General features: G+C 42.0%; 1 protein-coding gene across 2 annotated transcripts in view; it reads right to left on the bottom strand.

The window, feature by feature from the left end:
• The window catches only part of pla2g6 (phospholipase A2, group VI (cytosolic, calcium-independent)), a 61902-nt gene that overhangs the window by 14644 nt on the left and 23433 nt on the right, over positions 1-23825 (bottom strand). For both annotated transcript variants that reach the window (XM_055224164.1, XM_033965988.2), the window contains exons 3-12: positions 18145-18354; positions 15583-15763; positions 13131-13318; positions 12713-12809; positions 12343-12525; positions 11171-11279; positions 7298-7426; positions 5865-5946; positions 4791-4954; positions 3016-3166 (exon numbers count right to left, since the gene is read on the bottom strand). In XM_055224164.1, coding sequence (XP_055080139.1) covers positions 3016-3166; positions 4791-4954; positions 5865-5946; positions 7298-7426; positions 11171-11279; positions 12343-12525; positions 12713-12809; positions 13131-13318; positions 15583-15763; positions 18145-18354 — 1494 coding nt within the window. The remainder of the gene's footprint in view (positions 1-3015; positions 3167-4790; positions 4955-5864; positions 5947-7297; positions 7427-11170; positions 11280-12342; positions 12526-12712; positions 12810-13130; positions 13319-15582; positions 15764-18144; positions 18355-23825) is intronic.

The raw sequence follows: 23825 nt of genomic DNA on the forward strand, positions 1-23825 counted from the left end.
GAGGATGATTATGGCGCTTTACGTGAACTCATTTGGCTGCATCTTGACACACGTACGCTCCACATGGCCATACTACATCACATTTACTTGGGAATTATGCTTTTACCAGGACCGAGGAGAAGTTTTTTGGCGGAGTTTGGTTCATATTTTGTGTTTGGTTTCAAATTTACGCGGACGCTGCAGACTGCGACTGAATGTAGATATGATTAAGCACAACACTTTGACTGTGAGTAGGGGTGGGCCAAAAATAAAATTTAGACTCACAATTATTATGACCAAAATAATCACGACTAAAGATGATATCACGATAATTATTAACCTATCTACAGCAATGTACATATACTTCCGCACCACCCGCATAAACAATCCACACATCAAATGAAAGCTACAGCGCTCGTCTTTCTGAATATGCAAACCATTTTCACCTGCAATCATCACAGTCCTGACAGGAAAGCTGTTTTTTACAGAAAAGCCAAACAATTTGATTTGGACTTCACTTCTGGTTCTATCAAAAATCAACATATTCCCAGAAAGTTGGTCTCATTTGTTCCGTACAGGTCCAGAGAATATAATTCAGTGAAGAAATCATGTCCACAAAATTAATTTTGTCCAATGTCCAATGTGCTGCAGGAAAGTATTCCAAATGTGAAATTTGCTCCATCACTTTTTTGCATTTGTTTTGTCAATTTCAGGCATAAAAATACATTTCTGACAGTGCCAACTTTGTTCCTCAGTCCTAAACAAATGTGTTTGTGATTGACACCAAGGTTGGCCAATAAGGTGTGTAGGTTACTGGAGTCCCAGACAGCGAATTAATGCTACAGATGACTGAAAGTTTATGCTCCACTCTCCCCCTTGTAGAATCAACCAAATACATTACACATGTTTAGTGACATTTTCCCCTGCCAATGAGCAACGGAACACGGCAATTTATGGCATGCCATGGTTTTCCGTAAACAGACGGAGCTTGACAAGTGCGTAAACAAAGTCGAGTGGATACAACAGTGCCTAATACGCGTGCATTTTACGCACTGTTGTTTTAGGTTCTAAACATGACGAAATTGACAAAACAAAGGAAGTACGCGATTGAGAACACTGTGGATGTTTGTAGAAGTTATTCTAGAGGCATCTTTGTCCTGGAGCAGTTCGTGGTAAACAGTGAAGATGGCTGTGGACTCAGGAGTAGAGGATCTTATTTTTGATGGATTGGATGCTGTTCTCGATCGGTAAGCATGGTTTATTTTGCTATTGACATAATTGTAGGTAAAATATATCTTGTTTAATCACTAGCCTGGCATATAATGCGCATTCGAACCATGCGCTCTGGCACATTTGTGTTTTGCTGTATGAATTAGACTTTGTCTTTGTTCATTTGTCCCCCTGCCCTGACTCCAGTATCCTAGCAACCTAGGATACTGCTGTAGGCATGGGATATGCATATTTGTTCCTGCTAGCATGTCAGCGTCAACATCGCCCATTGACTCAATGTTGACAGAGGCAGCATGAAGCGCTCATGTCCCCCAAACACACTCCTGGCATCGAGCCCTCTCCAAGCACCCATGCCACATGCATGGGCAATATGTATTACTGCTAAAATGAAAGGAAATCTATGGGAGTCAATGAGCAACCCCGACTTGACGACCACTGACCCCACGGTGACGTAGGGAATATTGAGAGCTTTCAAAAAACTTATTATATGTCATTGTAATGTTAACGGATATATTGTTTTCGCAAAAAAATATTATTATTAGGCCCGAGCCGCTAAAGGGCGTAGGGCCTATTGCTTCCGCAACAATGATTGCATGGGCGATCGTTATAGCCTGTTTTCAAGCACTCAAGCAAGCACCCAAGCACCCATGCCGCAGCGCTTTTGCCAATGTTTCATCAACTCCTCTGAGGGGGCTTCACCAGCAGGGCTGAAAATCACATCATCTAGACAAGTGGGGCATCCAAAGTTATTCAATTTTTGTTGATACCTATCATGGTTGGCAAAATTTTGGCAATTTTCAAATGACAAATTTACTCCCGTTTGTGCATACAGAGTCCAATTTGGCTCAAATTCGAATCAGTTGTAAAACCTTCCTGGTTAATTCTACTGTTTGTGAAAGAAATAAAATTGGCACAATAGCACCCCCTACAGAATATCAAATAATATATATAAAAAAAAAGTTACTAAATTTGAAATAAAATTAGATTGTGTCATCCTAATCAATAAAGTCAATCATGCATATATATATATACATACATATATACACATATATATACGTATATATGTGAATGAAATCATGCTTTTAGTTTTATCATTAATGAATGTGTGCTTGTATTGTGTTACAGTGTGATTGGGGAAACTACAAGTCTGTTTAATCAAGTCTGTTTAATCAAGTCGTAAAGTAATTGAACTGTGAACTGAGTGAATAGTTGAATGTTCAACAAATGAGTAACCTAAAATAACAGAAAGGCCATGTGAATGTGGGGAGGGGACTGAGATATTGTTCTAGTGACAGATAAGGAAATTGTTGGAATGTCAAGCTGTTAATAAAAAGCCTGGTCTGAGAAGGAGACGAAGAAGGCAGAGGAGACCACATGGAAGCATGTGTAGTATCCTCTCTGTGCTCCTTCCCTCTGATCCCCTCTGATCAGAGTAAGAAGTCTAATACCTGTTTTGAGTCTTTATTGGTAAAACAGCATGTCGAGAACAGAGTTTTCTTGACAATATAAAACCCCCCAGCGATAAACAAGGGGCCTCTGTATGTATGTATGTATGTATGTATGCATGCATGCATGCATGCATGCATGCATGTATGCATGTATGCATGTATGTATGTATGTATATATATATATATAGTGGTCCATCATTTACCGCGGGGTTTCTAAAAATAACCCGCAATAGGCAAAATTTAATTTACAATTATTATATATGTTTTAAGGCTATAAAACGCTTCACCACACACTGTAGACAATTTTCTCGGACAGGCATTAACATTTTCTCACATTTACTACACATTACAAAGTTACCTAGGGTACTGGACATCGGTCATCTTAGTATCGTCTCCAAACTCTTTCTTGAGGAAGTCCTCCAGTGGTGCAGACTCATACGGCCGTGAGCCTTTGAAGACCTGCTCCTTCATGCGGAAGTACAGGCACCTCAGGTACTCCATGGACTTCCCTATAAAAGAGCACAGAACATGGACTGTCTTGAGTCCTCCAGAGCAAAAATATAGTCGTCCATTCGAAAAACAGCCAAAAAGCAACCGAGACAGCTATCCAGATGAACAACAAGAGAAGCACTCATCTGGTGTCCCAATAGCCTAGCTACTTTCAGTGTCGAACAAAACAAAGGCGACCCGGTAAGAAAGGCAGATGCTAGCAAAGTCCTTGAAGGGGGAGATGTAAACCGCTGCTCCAACAAGAGTTGCAAGGCTGAATCTAGCGAGCAGTAGAGTAGAAAATAAAACTAACTAACTGACTAAAATTGAAACCAAAAGTTAACATACACTATATAAAAACAGCTTTTTTCTTTACTCTCTGACTTGAAATCAGACAGACTTTAATTTTTCCTGTTTTAAGCCAATTAGGATTACTAAAATAATTTCTGTTTGCTGTCTCTGGAAGCTTCTGATTTATTCACACCTGAGTTAATTAAAGACACACCTGTGGATGTATTTGAAACACACAGCTTCTTTGTATAACATCATGGGAAAGTCAAAAGAAATCAGCCAAGATATTAGGAAGAGATCTGTAGGTGCCACATTCATCTGTTCAAACAATTGTATGCAAGTATAAATACCATGAGAATGTCCAGCCATCACACTGCTGATCCCAGAGATGAGCGTGCTTTGGTAACACAGGGACAAAGACCTTAAATTTTTGGAGACATGTCCTGTGGTCTAACAAAACAAAAGCTGTTTGGCCATAATGAGCATCGTTATGTTTGAAGGAAAAAGGAAAGCTTTCAAACCCGAGAACAACATCCCAACTGTGAAATATGGGGGTGAAATCAGCATGCTGTGGGTTTGTTTTGCTGCAGGAGGGACTGGTGCATTTCACAAAACAGATGGCATCATGAGGACAGAACATTATGTGAAAATACTGAAGCAACATCTCAAGACATCTGCCAACAAGTTTTGGGCACAAATGGGTCTTCCAAATGGACACTGACCCAAAGCATACTGCCAAACTGGTTACAAAGTGGCTTAAGGATAACAAAGTCAATGTTTTTGTGGCCATTACAAAGTCCTTATCTCAATCTTATTGAAAATTTATGGGCAGACCTGAAAAGGCATGTGTGAGCAAGGCAGCCTACAAACTTGGCAGAACGTTTGGCTCAGTTATACCAGGAATGGGCCAGCTATTGTTGGCTAATCCTAACTGACCTAAAACAGGAAAAGTTTAGTTTGATATCATGTCAGACAGTGAGAAAAAAGTGTATGTGTCACTTATGCCACATACATGTCGTCATTAGATTCTCAACCTGCGCATTTGTAAAGAGGATCATTCAGTGCTTGAAGCACTGCCTCTAGCGGTCAGAAGGTATGAAATATAACTTTAAATAACATCATTTGAGGAAAATAATTCAAATTGGCCCTTCATATCAGTCCCAAAATATCAGACGTTAAGTATTGGTGCCTAAGCTTATTGGCCATTTGTTTCTCTGGATTTCAAAAATTCATATCGGCATCAGCCATGAAATAAAACATATCTCTAGTGAGGATCATCTCCTGAAGTGCAGCAAGTCCTCTAAACCATAGCAGACCCACGTCTGAAACACAAAATCAGGATTGTGTGTTTACCATGTATGATGGCCAGGGCCAGGATACCCCCGGTGCTGGTACCAGCCACCCACTCGAAGAGCTCTCTGGTAGGCCGCCCTGTCTCCTTCTCTAACGCGATGAGCATCTGGATCAGAACCAGGCCCTTGATCCCTCCCCCATCGAGACACAGCAGCCGCTCCAGCCTGAGGGACACATACACACAGGGTTCCAAAGCCAATGTGTTTTATTAGATCCAATAAACAGACAAAGGGTATGTGGGAATGTTGGAATATTTACGTGCCAAATTTAAACCATGTGTCTTAAATTAGAATGACTATATTTATGATAAGTTTGATTTTTATTGTTTGAATATGATATAATATAACACTATGAGCAACATGGTAGACATTTTGCAGAATTACATGGTTCTACTTCTGAGGTGATTTTAAACTTGTGACCATGACACCTTACTCGAAAGCAGTCATGCTTGTTTTGACCCAAACAAACCATGCGTTTCTGATTGGTTTATCCACCTGTACATCTAAAATTGCTCCACACTGATGTTCATGTGTCAACTATTTACTTTTCAAGTTTCACACCTTCATCACCGTGAAAAATTGCTCACCTGTATTCACTACAATACTTAAAAAATAACTATAGAATGTAAGAATATTTACCGACTTCACCTATACATCACCAGCAGTAGTTAAGCAGTGTAGCTTTAAGTTTGGAGTCTTTTATTTGCACTTTTGTCTGTAATTCTCTCGATAGTCTTTTCTCACTTTCACAGCTATCCTTTCTCTCTGTGTTTAACTCACAGAGTAATAAAAGCAGCCACATGACTTCGCAAAAGGTACATTTCTTTACAAATAAAAGATGTTAAAATAATAAAATAATGACAGTAGCAGTAAGTTACTCTGCTTAATTTGAACAAATATTAGAAAAAATCATTTCAACATCATCAACTTCTCCGTTACCATGGAAACGAACAGACTGACATGTAAGCTACAGAGGATACGGTTCCAGGCCCACATGTCCTTGTAAAGTTTTGTCAAAGTGTGTAGTTCTGGATGGGCAGGTAAGTCTCTCTTTCACTCATTGACTCACCCTTACCTTCTTTTGCTGGATATGGCTGGGTCACCTCGACAGTTGTGACTTTCTCCAGCGGTCTGCTGCAGAAACATGTTCTCAAACCCTGAAACCCAGCAGACACATCTCATGCACAAAAGTGCTCTCAGGCCCAAACAACTGCCATTATATTATTCAAAAGCATGTGCTTATTGCAATTAAGTTTGTAAAATGAATCAAAATCCAGATACTAATCGTTACAGTAGTATGACCATCTAGAGTATAGAGCTTTCCTTAGTAGCATCAAGTTTAGCAACACGACTGCACTAGTCCTTAATAGTACTTAAAACAGGTCAAGTCCACGTCCAATTGGTAACTAGAAGAAGAAATATTGTAAACAAAGAAAGGTCACCATTTGTCTTTTCTGTTGAAGATTTATGAAAAATTGCCATGACGTAAGCCCGTGGGCTGAGTCTTGGGTAGGACTGTACTGCTAACCATAAGGAGGGTTGAAATAGGGCCTAGGAGAGATCACTAGATCACTCAATCATGCATGGATGACTTATAAAACGTCAGGCATGTTTTTGATGAAGGAACAATATTTTAACATGGTAGAAAGTAGGGTTCTTATGATACCAATACCGGTATTGGCAAAAGTGCAGATATCGCAAATTTTTCAGGTATCAGCAAGTACGCAGATCAAATAAGTGATCCAATACCACTCTATATTTTCCAGAATGAGGACCTGCATATGCGAGGACTGCCGCTGTTACTGTCTGTGGCTAATGTTACCGATAACACGCAGAGCAGGCGCTGGCTTTGCAGACACTTAAAGAGGTAACAAAAATGTATTTTTTGATATTATTATGTTTTGATACCTTCATTTACCCTTTAGAGTGGACGCTGAACTAACGAAATAACTGACAACAGCGCTAACACAGGCTTTGTTTACTCTGCATAATTCATGTGTCATGTGCTCCGAGGATGAACGTCTTTTTACAGGCTTCGCTGCTGTTTTTGTCAACACTCTGTGGGAGAAAGTGAACAAGTAGAAAAGTAACTGCTTAAATCAGCAGTAAGTGCTTAAACTCATCATCAAGAACATTCTACATCTGACTAACACTTTACTCCTCAAAATCTCACCTTTTCTTGTAGATTTTCTTTAGAGACAGCCTTATATTTTTTTCTCTTGTACAGTAACATTTAGAAGTCTTAGTCTGCTTCACACTATGCAGTATCAGATTGGTATTATTAAAGTACAGTAAGGCCAATATCGGATCGGATCAGATTTTTTATTTTTACTTTTTTAAATGGTATCAGAACACCACTGGTAGAAAGCGTCAAAAAGCTGATTTTGCATAATATCCCATCTTTAATTTCTATCAATAGTTAGTTGAGTTTCAAAATGCAAATATACATATAAGTACCTTATTAGCATGTTATAGCAATATATGAAGATAAATGCAAGTACACTGTACCTATGCCAGGAGGCTGCTTGGAGGAGGGGTTGGGGCTGGAGTGTGCAGGGGGTGGGGCATGAGCAGGGGGGTGGCAGCGCTGCACTCCCACACTACACAGCATGTCCAGCAAGATCTTCCTGTTGGCACCTGAGCACAGGCTAACATTAGCACACGGTGTGCACACTTCTGCATCAAGCAAACACAGCATTCCATTTCACATCGAATACAGAGATATTCCCCTGTCACATGTAGTGGGCTGGAAATGTAATCACATGTCATTGCTAATAATAATAATTATATCATCGCACTGGAGCATTCTAAAATAATAACCTTGAATTTCCATTCCATTTACCATTAAATGCTGAGACCATTTATATTACTTGCTTGGAAATTTAGATACTGAATTTTCATAATGGACTTCATATTATAACACTTTCATAAGATTTTGCAGCATCTATAGCATTTTTGAATTTCCAAAGCTTTATATTTTTATGACTTGTTTGCTTTAATTATTTGAACGCTACTCTTTTTTTACCCATCTATTTGAGCAAACTTTGCCTTGCCCAAATACAAATATTATATAAGCTATTATTATTATTATAGCTCTCGAGGCCAGAAAATGTCTGCTGTGTACTGTGTGCATTGTTTGTCCCTTATTCAAGGAAATGCATGTTAGCATGCTAATTGTCTCTAAGAATTGTCAAAAGTGCTTAAAAAGTCATCGTGGTTATTAGTTAAGATGCCTGGAATACATCTGGTAAGCAAGGAATAACTTTGGGCCATGTTTAAAATGAAGTAGTTAAAAAAATAAGTACATTTTAAAAAATCAACACAGCGGCCGAAATGGGTTTCCTCCGCAGGGTAGCTGGGCACTTAGAGATAGGGTGAGGGGCTCAGTCACATGGGGAAGCTAGGAGTAGAGCCCCTGCTCCTCCACATCATGAGGAGTCAGCTGATGTGACTTGGGCATCTGTTCAGGATGCCTCCTCTGTGTTCCAGGCATGTACCACTGGGAGGAGGCCCTGGGGAAGAAAAAGGACACACTGGAGGGACTATGTCTCTCTGCTGGCCTGGGAACAGCTTGTGTCCCACCAGAGGAGCTGGAGAAGGTGTCTGGGGTGAGCGAAGTCTGGGAGTCCCTGTTTAAACTGCTGCCCCCGTGACCCGGCCCGGATAAGCGGAGGAAAATGGATGGATGGACGGATGGATAGTTTAAAAATCAGGTACACCACCTTTAATCCTATGGATGTATTTAAGTTGGTTGTTAACAATTCTCTGCCATTCATTATCTACCGCCTCAATGTACTTTGTATTAACTGCAATTTAGCAAGTCTTTAATCTATGTAAACATTATGCGCACACATTACATGCATGCACATGCACACCTGGTGTGTATGTGCATGTGTTTGAATGATACACACATACACTTTACTTGCATACACATGCACACGCACACCCGGTGTGTGTGGGCATGTGTATGGATGTTATACACATACACACTACATACATACACACACACATACACACGCACAGATGGTGAAGGAATGTATCTATGTTTGCTACTGCGATCAAATCTTAATGGTGTGACTTAGTTAAATATGGGGGGTAAGCTCTCACAAGTATTTTACTTCTGCTTACTCCTTTTGAGCATTGTACAAAATTTGGGATTTGGATGTACACTGTTTTGTTTTTGTTTTTTATTATGTCTGCTCAAATAAACAATATTCATTCATTCATTCAACATTCCAACGGCCCGCGCTCAGGCCGTCACCTTTACGTTACAACTTTACAGCAATGTACGTATATTTCTACATCACCCACACAAACAATCTACACATCAAATGAAAGCTACGGCACTCATCTTTCTGAATATGTAAACCATTTTCACCTGTAATTATCACAGTGCTGACAGGAAAGCCGTTTTTACTAAGAAGTTGGAAATGTGGATTTGGACTTCACTTACGGTTGAGCGGTTCTGTCAAAACATCAACATAAAGTTGGTCACATTCGTTCCGTAAAGGTCCAGAGAATATAATGCAGTCAAGAAATTACCAAATCCACAAAAGAAGTTAGATCCGCCATGTCCAATCTGCAGCAGGAAAGTGAAATCTGCTCCACTTCTTCACTTTCACTTTTTTGCATTTCTTTTGTCGATTTCAAGCATAATAAACTTCTGACAGCGCCAACTTTGTTCCTCAGTGCGCAACAAACTTGTTAGCTTGTGATTGACACCAAAGTTGGCCAATAAGGTGGGGGTTGTGGGTTACTGGAGCCCCGGATAGTAAATGAGTGCTACAGATTACTGAAAGAGTACGCCCCACTCTCCCCCTTGTAGAATCAAGCAGTTACATTACACATGTTTAGTGATGTTTTCCCCTTACAGCCAATGAGCAGCGGAACACGACGATGTATGACATAGAATGGTTTCTCGCAAACAGACGGAGTACGCTGCGTGTAAAAGGAGGAGACTGGATGCAAAGATCCGCGTGTAATTGCGTAATTTTACGCACTGTTTTGCAGCAGTTTTGCATTTTAAACATGACGAAATGGACAAAACAAAGGAAGTACGCGACCGAGGACACTGTGGATGTTTGTACAAGTTAAACTAGAGACATCTCAGACCTGGAGCGGTTCGTGGAACCGAGTGACGATCTCATGGTGTGATTCAGGAGTAGAGGACCTTATGTTTTGATGGATTGGATGCTGTTCCTGATCGCTAAGCATGGTTTATTCTGCTATTGACTTAATTGTGGGTCAAATATATCATGTATAATCATTAGCGTTAGCTAATGCCAATCTGAGCCCCCCCGACCACCACCAATCATTCACACACACACCACTTGGGTGAAGTGACACAATGACAGACCTCTAACCACTGAGCCACACAGTGTGTTTTTAGATTCCAGTGTGTGTTTGTTTACATTTTGAAGTGTGTGTTTGTTCACTGTTTGCAGTGTGTGGTTTGTAAATATATATTTATTTTGACCCATACCACTTGTTTTGACTATATTTTATATACAAATATACATTTTATATTGTGTTTTGATATGATATATAAATGTACATTAATAGATCAGCTGGGTGTGCAGATACAGATTCCTCTCAGTGTGAGTTTTCAGTAGAGCCCTCACTGATGTCTGTGGGTTGAAACATTCAAAAGTTATTGCACTTTTTCCAAACGTTCTTCAAATGTCTCCATTTAGATAGGCTTGGAGAGTCCTGGACTTACCAATGATAAAATGATTGTAAAACTCTCATTTTTATAGGTATTGTCCTCAAATTTGAATTGTGAGTGGTCAACAAGATTTTCAGTTGAGATATAGTGTATTTTTGTCCCCAGCTACCTACTGCAGCTTTCAACACCTTCATTTTAATAAAAACATTTAGGCGAGGATGAGAAAAATTATTTTTTATGTGTGTTCCAAAATGTATAAATGCTCAGCAGACAAACTTACCTTATAGTTTTACCCACAGGCGTCAGAATCATTGTGTTACCCTTACAAAGACCCCAAACTTGTGTATTTACTACTGAGGTTTCAATAATGGTGATCATTTTAATTTGGAGAGGTCAGACCAAAGGCAATTTCACCAAAATGACCCGGAATACTAAGTACTAATACTAACCAGTGGCTGCAATCCCAGCCTAGCCAGGGCTTTTAACCATCTCATGGATTTATCTTTATGAAATGCTCAGTCTCTGCTCCTCAAAATAAGATATGTTTCTGTGTGGAGTCTGCATGTTCTCTCTGTGCTCTGCTTTCCCCATCAAACTAGAACATGCAGAGTAATCCTCCAGCTAGGTACTCCCAGCAAAGGCCCACCCCAATGTGAGGGTCAGTTACCGAGGTTAGTCTCCATGCAGTCAGCGATACACAGGTTCTGAGCTCTCACCTTTGCTGGAGCGTGCAGCCAAGAGCCCAGGCGTCTCACCCAGATCATTGTGGATCTCCACATCAGCTCCAAACACGATAAGAGCTTTGATCAGGTCGATATGGTCCATCTGCTCAAAGCACAGAATGTCATCTACGAAAAGGGTTTGTGAACACCTCAATTCAATCAAAATAGCAGAGGGATATAAATTAAAGCTGAACCTGCTTAGAAAAATATCCATTTGCAATTTCTTTCTGACCAACATTGAACTGAATGCTTAGCTCAATTTCAAAGTTCACATTTTAAACATGCCTAGAAGCATCGCCATTTGAGAGTGTACCGAAAGATGATCTAATTTCAGAACATGCTTGTAGAGGTCTAAATTACAGTGTTACAAGTTTTGAAGAGAAAATGTGTTGCAGTCTTTGGACTTGATAATTGTGAACATTGTAGCTGCAGTTGAGATGTGTGTTGTTGTTTTTTTTGAAATAATAACCCTACTAAGTAAAGATTTATTATTATGCTTCCCTCTTAACCCAAATACTAGAGAGAATAACAATGGGCAGCAAGCATGTCTGTCAAACTATTGAAAATCAGATGCTAATCGATGCTAAAACTAGCATTGAAAATATTAGATACTCATTTGAGAAGGTACTGATACTAAAAAGTCACATTCACAGAACAGAAATGAACCTTTCCTCACGATATAGACTAGTATATGCCCATGGACCACTGTTGAACCTACTCAGACAACTGAGGGATTACACAGATATAAGGCCCCATGGGAATAGAAAAGAAAGTATTACCACTTCATGTTGAAAATCACATTCTATTATCTAAAGAAAGAATGTTTTTATTATCATCATGATATCAGAATCGGTACTGAGTATCGAATCTATTCCTTAGTATCGAGACTGAGTTTGAAATTTTAGTATCGTGACAACACCAGCAGCATGTACCTCTGTGCTAAAAGATGGCAGATCTAAAGCCATCGAATTCTGGTACTGTCCCCTGCTTTGTATATTAAAATAGCTTTTGGAATAGTTTTTCAGGCCACAAAATTGTACATCAGCCTTTGGTAGGGGCACAAAGCTCATTTCAAATCTACATTTTCCTGAAAAAATGTTAGATTGCCATTTATCCATCCGTCTTTGTGCTCAGAAAGGCAGAGATAGACTGGTGGGTGGGTGTACCTTCATGGCAAGGTGCAGGGCTGTGTCTCCGTTCTGACCCTTCAGGTTTGGGTTGGCCCCATGGGTAAGCAGGACCATGGAGGCCTCCAAGCGCCCTCTCTTGGTCATAATGTGCAGTGGGCTCTCTCCGGTTTTACTGAGGTAGTTCAAAGCACTGCCATTCTCCAGCAACAGACGGCACATCTACACCAAGAAGCACAGTTAGATAGTCAGCTGGACGTTCGTACTTTAAAACCAAAAGTGGAAGACAGTGTGCGGTCAACAAACTATATGCTGGCACTTGTAAATCCTGTATTAAACTGCACCATATCTGTAAGTATTATCGCATCATACGTAGACATGGATAGATATACAAAAAAGTTAGTTACACCTCTGCGTTCTTGGACCAGTGCAGAGGGGTGCCACCGTAAATGGGATCCTCTGCCTGCAGTTGTCCACCGTCTGCCTTCAGGATTTCCACCACACATCTGACATACACAAGACACACAGGATATTTCTGAGTTTATTTTTTTGTCACCCTTTTAACAAGCGTGACAAAACACCAAACCTCACTAAAGTAGAACGTGAGAGGGGAGAAACGGCAGGGTCTGGAGGGCTAAAGGGGAGAATGAGGGGGTCTGGACTAAGGGGTAAAAGATCATAAAATGGTAAAATCAATGGAATACGAAAAACAGCCAATAGCTAAAACGGCATGTACACATTTTGAAAAAAAAGTTGATTCAGTGTTCCCACTTTAAGAACACATTGAATGCTCACATGTAGTGGGATGAGGATTTGCTGAAACATACTCTTTCTCACTGTACTTCATGGCGGTGTGGATGGGGTAGCCGGTGCCTCCAATGACATCACTCTTGGCCCCTCCCTCCAGCAGGGCCCTGACAGCCTGGATCCTACCCAGGCGACAGGCCACATGGAGTGGAGACTCTCCATCAGAATTGAGCTCATTCACTCCCGGGCACAGCTGAGAGCACAGCACCTGAGAGAGGATAAAAGCATATCTTAAGCCTGCTACAAACTATGGGATTTTTTAGTTTTTCCAATTTTTTCCGATTTTTTTACTTGAGACAAAAAGCGCAGACCATAGAAACGAGGAAAAATGGATGAGATTTTAAATATCCGAGTGCAAAGACTGCAGCCGAATATGGCAGCGGGAAGTGCTCAACAGATAAGAACATTCCACTTTTAATTTAAATGCAAGTCAAAACTGTCTTATTATTAGAGAAATGTGGTGTAATTGTTCAGATAAATGATTTTAAAACAATCTGCAGCAGCCTGCTCTTTGCTGCGTGAATGTAAAGGAAATGTACTCTTGCCTTTTTTCCTCAAAATTGATTAATAGTGCCGGTTTGAGGAGTGGGTGCCATTATATAAATAAAGATGAGAATGCTGCTTTTAACTTTACAACTTTATGACAGGTGCGGAATAAAGTGGTAGTTTGTATTTTGCACCTCTTTGTGTCCATCACTCCGCCTGCCCCTCACACTGTTTTATTGGCCATTGGCGTGTTAACGTTTTGTGGTTACGATATGAATGAGCAGTTCAGAGTTGCACTGACACCACATATGAGGAGTGCAGCGGATTCAAAAGTGCATACAAAGACCCACAGTTCAAAATCGGGGAAAAAGGAAATGTGGGCTTAAATTGTGCAAAATATTTGGCTGGCTTTAGACTTACATTTTGCTTATAAAGTAGCTTAGAGTATCCAAAAAAATCTAATTGACTCAAGAATCAGAACTGTTACTGTATTTTCCGCACTATAAGGCGCATCGGAATATAAGGCGCACCTTCAATGAATGGCCTATTTTAAAACAAATTTCATATATAGGGCGCACCGCATTATAAGAATATAAACTACTGTAGTAGCTGGGGTTGTGTTACGCATCCACGAGATGGAGCTGCGCTGAAGGGAATGTCAGATAAGTCAGTCAAACTCACAAAACAAGTTAATGCATTCACAATATAGTAACTCTCGAAATAGTGCAACGTAATAACAATAACTCAACGTTGTTCAAACGTTAATGTCCATATTCACAATATCTCCCAGCCTTGTTTAGTTGTAAACACGTGAAAGAAACACGTAAAGCCTCGCTTTTTCAGTTCATTCCTCATTCACGAATCTGTTGAATTCTTCCTCCTCAGTGTCTGAGTTGAACAGTTGCGCGAGCTCATTCAAAGTGCCCGATTCCATCTCGTCAAAATCGCCATTATCCGTGTCGCTGCTGTTGTTTTAACAGTTCAGTGACAATTCCTCCCTCCGTGAAACTCGGACCGCAGTTGAGACTGATATATCAGCCCAGGCATCCGCGATCCATTGGCAGATTGTGGCGTATGTCGCCCGACGCTGTCTCCCCATTATCCCTATAGCGTCGGCTCCTATCGTCGCAGATACAGCGGGTTGCGGACTTTCCAGCAGCGTAACTCCGCGCCCAGTCGTGCTCTCATGTAAATTCGAACGGCGTCTCAAAGCGGAGACACAAGGCTATCTAAATATTTTACTGTCATTACGGCAATCTGCCTCTGTTGTCCTGAAGGTGTTGAATGAGAGCGCGGGGCTGCAGGGATTTTCACTCATTTATGCGACGCGTAAAAGAAAAAATACGGATGGATGCGTAAAATAGAAGTAGTTGTGTGGAAAAAAATGCAGCAAATGCTGATACTTCGTTTAACATGATTTTTATGGCTAAAAAAGAATAAAAGTCTAGGTCTAGGTGAGCTGTACTGGCCCATAGTGTGCTCAGTCCTTAAAGGGTTATTACCGCTATTACTTCAGCGACGCCTCCTGACTACGAGTGTCATAATTGACCAATATTGATCCATATATAAGGCGCATCGGATTATAAGGCGCACTGTGGGTTTTTGAGAAAATTAAAGGCTTTTAGGTGCGCCTTATAGTGCGGAAAATACGGTACTTCAAAAGTAAAAAGTATTTGGGCAAGCTACTTCTCAAGCAAGGACAACTGTAAGAATAGTCGGACATAAAAATCTGGTATTTCATTTAATGTTAATGTAATTGAAAGGAAAAATGGGGGAAAAGGGAAGAGAAATCAAAACTTTTACTCAAGTAAGGTTACTGTTACTAAGAGTGAAGTAAAGTATGGCATAAATGTAATTCTGCAAGCAAGTCATGTGGTGTAGGGCTGAGGGTTCTAACTGTCAAACAGTAATTTAAAATATACATCTTTTTAGTCCAAGTTCCAAAAGCGCATAGAGGACGTTTGTGTGTATTGTATGGTGGTGTACCTGGATGACAGTGGGTGAGTCCAGTTTGGCTGCATAATGCATAGCTGTGTCTCCGCTCTGATCTTTGATGTCTGTGCGGGCCTGGCTCTCCTCTAGCAGCTCTCGCACACAGCCCACCTCCTCTCGCTCACAAGCCAGGTGCAGAGGGGTGCGGCCTGAGTTGTCTTGGGAGTTTATCTCACTGCAACACAACCACAACATTACCACAAAATCGTGGTCAGGCAGCATGATCGGGCAGTGCTGCACTTTTTTGTGATGTCGCTTCTGCCTACAGTAAAGGGGCAGGTGAAAATCAGCACAGCAGTTTTCAATGGCAATGCACTGGAACAAACATTATATCTAGTATCTAGATCTAGATCTAGTATCTAGTTTCGATGGATGACAAAACGAGTTGTAGCTCAAATTCTGACCGATATATATGGGTGTTCAGAGAAATATCGGTTATCATCCAAAATCTAGCCAATATTTCATGTGGGCATGTTATACCTCATTATGAAGCTTGTGAACCATTTAATTCAATTTACAGACAAATAAATGCAATGCAGCGCAAATATGTGGCGTTGCATTGATATTATCTGCTGCAGTTTGTCTGTGTGTCTGTGATGCCAACTGCACCTGAAAGCAGTCCCAGAGTCACAGGCTCCAGTTTATGCCAGTGTACTCTGCTGCTCTGGCTATTCATGGCTATGACTGAGAGGCAGCACTGGTTTTAAAACTCTGAACTAAACTACTAAATCTAAAATAAAGGTGAACCTTGAGCAGATCACACCATCAAGAAAATAAGCCTGATTTTTATCAAACTGTCAGTGTGGAGAAGAGAAAGGACTAAACCAGGGGTGTTCATTACGTCGATCGCGATCTACCAGTCGATCGCGATCTACCAGTCGATCGCGAAGGCATTTTGGGTAGATCAAGTCCCGTCATCCATCCAGTCACATGACTAATATACAGGACAACCAGTCAGATTACACCTGACCCTAGGTCACATCATGGGCGCTGCACACGCATAAACAAGCGCGAATTAGCTTAACCCTATAGCGTCGGATCCTATCGTCGCCGATAGATAGGTTGCGGACATTCCAGCAGCGTAACTCCGCAACTAGTCGTGCTCTCATGTAAATTCAAACGGCTTCTCAAAGTGGAGACATGGGGCTATCTCAATATTTTACCATCATTACAGTAATGTGCCTCTGTTGTCCCTCGAAGGTGACGAATGAGAGCCCGGGGCTGCGGGGATTTTCCCAGTCATTTATTCGACGCGTAAAAGAAAAAATATGGATGGATGTGTAAAATAGAAGTAGTTGTGTGGAAAAAATGCAGTAAATTCTGATACTTCGTTTAACATGATTTTTATGGCTATAAAAAAAAAAGACAAAACTGTAATCAACATGATTAGCTCTGTTATCGCTTTCAAATGAAAAATGCAATTTTACAGTCCAAGTCATCAGAGCAGTAATCATCATTCAAGTAATTATGAACATGTAAGAAGGTCAATTGTGTTGTGTGGTATTATCTCATCAAAATGCACTGTACATGTAAGACTTCATAATACATTTACAAATAAATATTTGTTTAACATTTTTGTATTAGGTGGTAGATCTTTCAGACACGATCATTTTAAAAGTACCTCACATACTGAAAAAGTCTGAGCACCCCTGGACTAAACAGAGGGCACACTGACCAATGCCTGCTGTATGACTGACACCATCCACTGCAGCACAAACTCTGAGTTATCCGTAGTCTACAACACAGAGCTCAAGTGGTGCCCACAAACACAAAGGGAAATGTGAAGGAGGAACAACACGTGGAGAAAGCCATCTCTGCTTGTGAATATCCAAAATGGGCCTTCAATAGATCTAAGAGAGCTAAAATAGGGAAACTGAACCTAGAAGGAAAGGTGTAACTATTCCTTACACAGTGGGTGTGTTTGACAAACTTTAGAGAATTTTCAGACAGTACGAGATTCCTGTCTTTTTCAAACCTACAAACACTTTAAGACAGAAACTGGTCCACCCTAAGGACAAAACCCCGAGCCACAAACAGAGTAATGTAGTCTACTCCATTCAGTATAGTGAAGAGTGCACTGGAGAAACTAAACAGCCACTCTGTAATAGAATGTACCAACACCGGCGCAAAAGCTCCTCTGGAGCATGATGTACATCTTCATCTCAAAGACACTAATCACTCCTTTGAAGATAGTGAGGTTCAAATCTTAGCCAGAGAAAATAAATGGTTTAGGAGGGGAGTTAAAGAAGCTATTTTTGTTAGGAACAATAGCTGTTTACACTTTCAGTGTAGTTAGCCCCTCACTTCAGATTGATATAAGGCAGTGTCCACCAGCTATCTGACCAGAACTGAAGAAGCGGCTTGGATGAGCAGCGAAACATCTTCACTCCTACAACAATTTGTCCAGTTGACAGATTTAAACTTTGTCTTTTGCTATGGATCAGACCTGGATGACTGAGGGATTACACAAACACATTACCACAGTACACAGCAAACCAGCATGAGACCACCGGAGGCAGACAATACGTGTATGTGAGGTTGGGAATGAGTGCAGACCTCTGCACATGGTTGTGCTTGAGACAGTCCCTCTGGCCCGTCTCTATGGCGATGTGTGCGGTGCTCCACTCGGGGTGGTTCCTGATGCAGTCCACAATGAGCTGAGTGCTTTCGGCCTTCAGAGCCTCCGTCTCATAGAAGGGCCGCAGCTTCACAGAGTACTGTAGGAAGTAGGCCAGGGCATCTTCCTCATTGGACACCTGGAATAGCCTGGGGACACAAAGAAGTGGTCATGAGCATGAGTTCCTGTTCAAGCCCTAACAAGGAATATGGAGTACAAAATATAACAAATTTCAACCTTATTATTTGTTTGGGATTCGCTCCACAAACGTGTCATATTAATACTATGGCTTAAAGCAGACCTCCATCAATTTTCTTCCACTTTATCCGGGACCAGGTCGCGGAGGCAACAGTTTCAGCAGGGAGGCCCAGACCTCCCTCTCCACTCACACTTCCTCCAGCTCTTCCGGGAAGATCCCGAGGCGTTCCCAGGCCAGCCAAGAGACATAGTATAGATGCCCGAGCCACCTCAACTGGCTCCTCTTGACGTGGAGGAGCGGCGGCTCTACTCCTCCCATGTGACTGAGCTCCTCACCCTATCTCTAAGGGAGCGCCCAGCCACCCTGTGGAGGAAACTCATTTCGGCCGCTTGTATCCGCGATCTTGTCCTTTCATTCATTACCCAAAGCTCATGACCATAGGTGAGGGAAGGAATGTAGATTGACCGGTAAATTGAGAGCTTTGCCTTCCAGCTCAGCTCATTTACCACAACGGACCGATACAGTGACCGCATCACTGCATACGCTGCACCAATCCGCCAGTCAATCTCACGCTCCATCCGTCCCTCACTCGTGAACAAGACCCCAAGATACTTGAACTCCCCCACTTGAGGCAGGCACTCTCCACCCACCCTACAGAGGGCAAACCACCTTTTTCCAGTCGAGAACAGTGGCCTCAGATTTGGAGGTGCTGATTTTCATACCAGCCGCTTCACACTCGGCTGCAAACCGCCCCAGTGCCTGTTGCAGGTCCTGGCTCGACGAAGCCATCAAGACAACATCATCTGCAAACAGCAGAGACGAGATCCTGTGGTTCCCGAACCAGACCCCCTCCGGCTCCTGGCTGTGCCTAGAAATTCCGTCCATAAATATAATGAACAGAACTGGTGACAAAGGGCAGCCCTGGTGGAGTCCAACATGCACCGGGAACAGGTCTGACTTACTGCCAGAAATGCGAACACAGCTCCAGCTCCGGTCAGACAGGGACCAGACAGCCCTTAGCAAAGGGCCCCAGACCCAATACTCCCAGAGCACCCCCCAAAGGACACCACGAGGGATGCTGTCGAATGCCTTTTCCAGGTCCACAAAACACACATGGACTGGTTGGGCAAACTCCCATGAGCCCTCAAGCACCCGATGGAGAGTAAAGAGTTGGTCCAGTGTTCCGCCACCGGGACGAAAATCACACTGCTCCTCCTGGATCCGAGGTTCAACTATCAGTCGGATTCTCCTCTCCAGTACCCTGGAATAGACCTTACCGGGAAGGCTGAGGAATGGTATTCCCTTGTAGTTGGAACACACCCTCGATTCCCCCTTCTTAAACAGAGGGACCACCACCCCGGTCTGCCAATCCACAGGTACTGTCCCCGACTGCCACGCGATGTTGCAAAGGCGTGTCAGCCAAGGCAGCCCCACAACATCCAGAGATTTAAGATACTCAGGAAGGATCTCATCCATCCCCGGAGCTTTGCCACCAAGGAGCTTACCAACCACCTCAGTGACTTCAGCCAGGGTGATGGACGAGTCCACCCTTGAGTCCTCAGACTCAGCTTCTTCCTCAGAAGACATGACAGTGGGATAGAGGAGATCCCCAAAGTATTCTTTCCACCGTCCAACTACCCCAGTTGAGGTCAGCAGCTCTCTACCGGCACTGTAAACAGTGTTGGTGAAGCATTGCTTCCCCCTCCTGAGGCGTTGGACAGTTTGTCAGAATTTCTTCGAGGCCAATCGATAGTCCTCCTCCATGGCCTCCCTGAACTCCTCCCAGCCCTGAGTTTTTGCCTCTGTAACTGCATGGGCTGCGGCACGCTAGGCCTTCAGGAGTCCCACAAGCCAGACGGCATCCCTTACTTCCGGTGTCCACCACTGGGTTCGGGGACTGCCGCTGCGACAATCACCGCAGACCTTGCCACCACAGCTACGTTCAGCCGCATCGACAATGGAGGTGAAGAACATGGTCCACTCGGAGTCCATATCTCCAACCTCCCTAGGGATATGGGAGAAGGTCTCCCGGAGGCGTTGAGTTGAAGACCCTGCTGATAGAGGGTTCCACCAGACGTTCCCAACAAACCCTCGCGATATACTTGGGTCTGCCAGGTCTGTCCGGCTTCCTCCTCTGCCAGCGGATCCAACTCACAACCAGGTGGTGATCGGTTGACAGCGCTGTCCCTCTCTTCACCCGACTATCCAAGACACGAGGCCGAAGGTCAGATGACACGACGACAAAGTCGATTATCGACCTCTGACCTAGAGTGTCCTGGTGCCATGTGCACTGATGGACACTCTTGTGTTCAAACATGGTGTTTGTTATGGACAAACTGTGACTAGCACAGAAGTCCAATTTGGACTGATTAGTGCATGTTTGAGTAATCTTGAATCGCTTGTTTTTAAGATGCTGTATTGCCGATCAAGAGTCAAAAATATGCCTAATGTCAAAAACATGCCTAGTCAAACGGTTACTTCTAAAATAAATCATTAGTTGCAGTCCTATTAAACATAAACCAACTCAACAAATCGGCAATTGGCTGTAAACAGCAAATTTCACCATAGAATTCTATATTCCAGCTCCAGATGTCATCAATATACTCTGGGGATGTGATCCTAACTGTAGGCACTACTCTGTCTGAAGCTCTGTTATTCATATCCCTCTTAAACAATTCCCTCTCAAGTAATATTACTGTCATAAGCTAGCTAGCATTAGCCAACAGTTTTTCAGTTCGTCACTATCACCTATTTGTTGAAAATCAAACACCTTAACATGACCATGAACACTCGTATTGATCAGCGTTTTCATTTTTGTGAACAATATACAAATATTTTACATTACTTACAAAACATTATGTTTCCTATATAAAAGTTGTCATTTCTCATAATCACAGAAAACTCAAACAAAACCACATTTCATTTCTTCACAATTCCTTCACTCCGGGAGCCGCTGCATTCCAGCTCCATCGACAAATATTACTATTAACCCCACTATACATGATCCTGGTTTAATTTGCTATTGTGTCTGTAAATCAAAATACGAACATTAATAATAGACAAATCAAGTGCCTTGTTTTCCTGAGGTTGCTCCCACTAGCATTAACAACAGGTTTGTCTGATAGCCTTTGCTAAGCGCCTGTTCCCTGCTAAACCAGCAGTGCAGGCGAGAAGGATTGCTCTGGATTGGCTCTTTTTTTGCTATGATACTGACAGTTGGAATTCCGAATATAGAACTTGGCTCCAAGTTCACTGGAATAACTGCTAGCGCACAATGAGCTTCAGTTGGCTGGAGCTGAACGCTATGGGTGACGCTCCACTCCGCTTCTTTATACAGTCTACAGTGGTCCCTGGGTTACTTCCTAAAAATAACCTGCAATAGGTGGAATCCGTAAAGTAGTCAGCCTAATTTTTTACAATTCTTATATGTTTTAAGGCTGTAAAACACCTCACCACTTTATACACTTTTCTCAGACAGGCATTCATATTTTTTCACATTTTTCTATTGTTTAAACACTCTCAAAGTTCAAACTTTTGTAGATTTAAAAAAATAGGTGTCTTTGTCAGTGCAGAACGTTTCATTGTCATTGTGGGTTTTGTCGGGGAGAAAACTTGCAAACATACAGCACTTCAGAGTCACACTGTGATCGAACATTTATGGAAATTTGGCAAGCTGAATGCACTTTATACATTTTATGCCCTTTTCTCAGACAAACATTAACATTTTCTTACATTTCCCTCTTGTTTTAACACTCTCAAAGCTCAAACCTTCGTAGGTTTAAAAAATAAATAGGTGCCTTTGTCGGTGCAAACATACAGTACTTCAGAGTTACACTGCTAGCGATTAAGTAAATTTGGCAAGCTGAATGTGTTCTGTACTGTACAGGAGACTCGGCACAGAGATTGATTGACAGTGGTCTACAGTATCTTAGCCAATCAAGATACAGAACACAATGCACTGGACTGCACTCTGTTGGACTGCTGTTGGTTGACTGGCATGTCTTGTATTGTAAATATTGTAAAGTTGGGATGCTGTGTAAAACCTATATTGAAATGAATAAACTACAAAGACATGTCATTTAATGTTGAAACTGATAAACTTTGTTTTTATGCAAATATTCACAAATTTTCAATTAGATGCCTGCAATATGTTCCAATAAAACTGGAATAGGGGCAACAAAAGAATGGGAAAGTTGAGGAATGCTTAAAATACACCTGTTTGGAACAGGTGAACAGGTTAATTGGAAACAGGTGAGCGTCATGATTGGGTATAAAAGTATCATCCCCTCAGTTATTCACAAGCAAGGATGGAGCGAGGTTTACCACTTTGTGAACAACTGCGTGAGCAAATACTCCAACAGTCTAAGAACAACGCTTCTCAACGTACAATTGCAAGGAATTTAGGGATTTCTTCATCTATGGTCCATAATACCATCAAAAGATTCAAAGAATCTGGAGAAATCTCTGTACGTAAGCGGCAAGGCCAAACCAACATTGAATGCCCGTGAGCTTTGATCCCTCAGGCGGTACTGTATTAAAAACAGACATGAATGTGTAAAGGATATTACTACATGGGCGCAGGACCACTTCAGGAAACCATTGTCAGTTAACACAGTTCATCAGTACATCTCCAAGTGAAAGTTAAAACTGTACCATGCAAAGCGAAAGCCATACATCAACAACACCCAGAAATGACGCCAGCTTTTCTGGGCCCGAGCCCTTTGCGTCAGTACAAGTGTTAAAGTGCGCTATGGTCTGACGAGTCTACATTTCAAATTGTTTTTGGAAATCATGGACATTGTGTCTTCTGGGCCAAAGAGGAAAAGGACCATCCAGATTGTTATCAGCGTAAAGTTCAAAAGTCAGCATCTGTGATGGTATGGGGGTGTGTTAGTGCCATGGCATGGGTAACTTGCACATCTGTGAAGGCATGTAACAAACAGCCCATTTGTTACCAAGTTAACAGCACCTTTCACTATATGCACTTTAAATTGCACACACACTTTAATAGCACAGCACTTTGCATTTTTTTTTAAGTACAAAAAATGTTCAATCAATCAAAAGCACCAAAAGATGCTGTGGACAATTACACCTCTAGGCCCCAGCGGAACCAAAGCTGTTGCCACTGACCGCAGAGAATGACATTGAGCATTTCCTCATCACGCTCGAGAGAATGGCCCGAGTGTCACGTTGGCCATCTGAGGAGTGGGCCGTTCGTCTAGTCCCTCTTCTCACAGGCAAAGCCAGAAATGCCTATGTTTTAATGGACTTTGCAGACGCCAAAGACTACCACAAGGTGAAAGAAGCCATCCTGGCAAAGTATGAGATCACGGCTGAGACTTACCGGCATCGTTTCAGATCTCTGAATATTGAACCAGATGAGATGCCTCGAGAACTTTATGTGCGGCTAAAGGAACATTT

This window comes from Periophthalmus magnuspinnatus, chromosome 1 (assembly GCF_009829125.3).
Source record: "Periophthalmus magnuspinnatus isolate fPerMag1 chromosome 1, fPerMag1.2.pri, whole genome shotgun sequence".
Classification (NCBI taxonomy): Eukaryota; Metazoa; Chordata; class Actinopteri; order Gobiiformes; family Gobiidae; genus Periophthalmus; species Periophthalmus magnuspinnatus.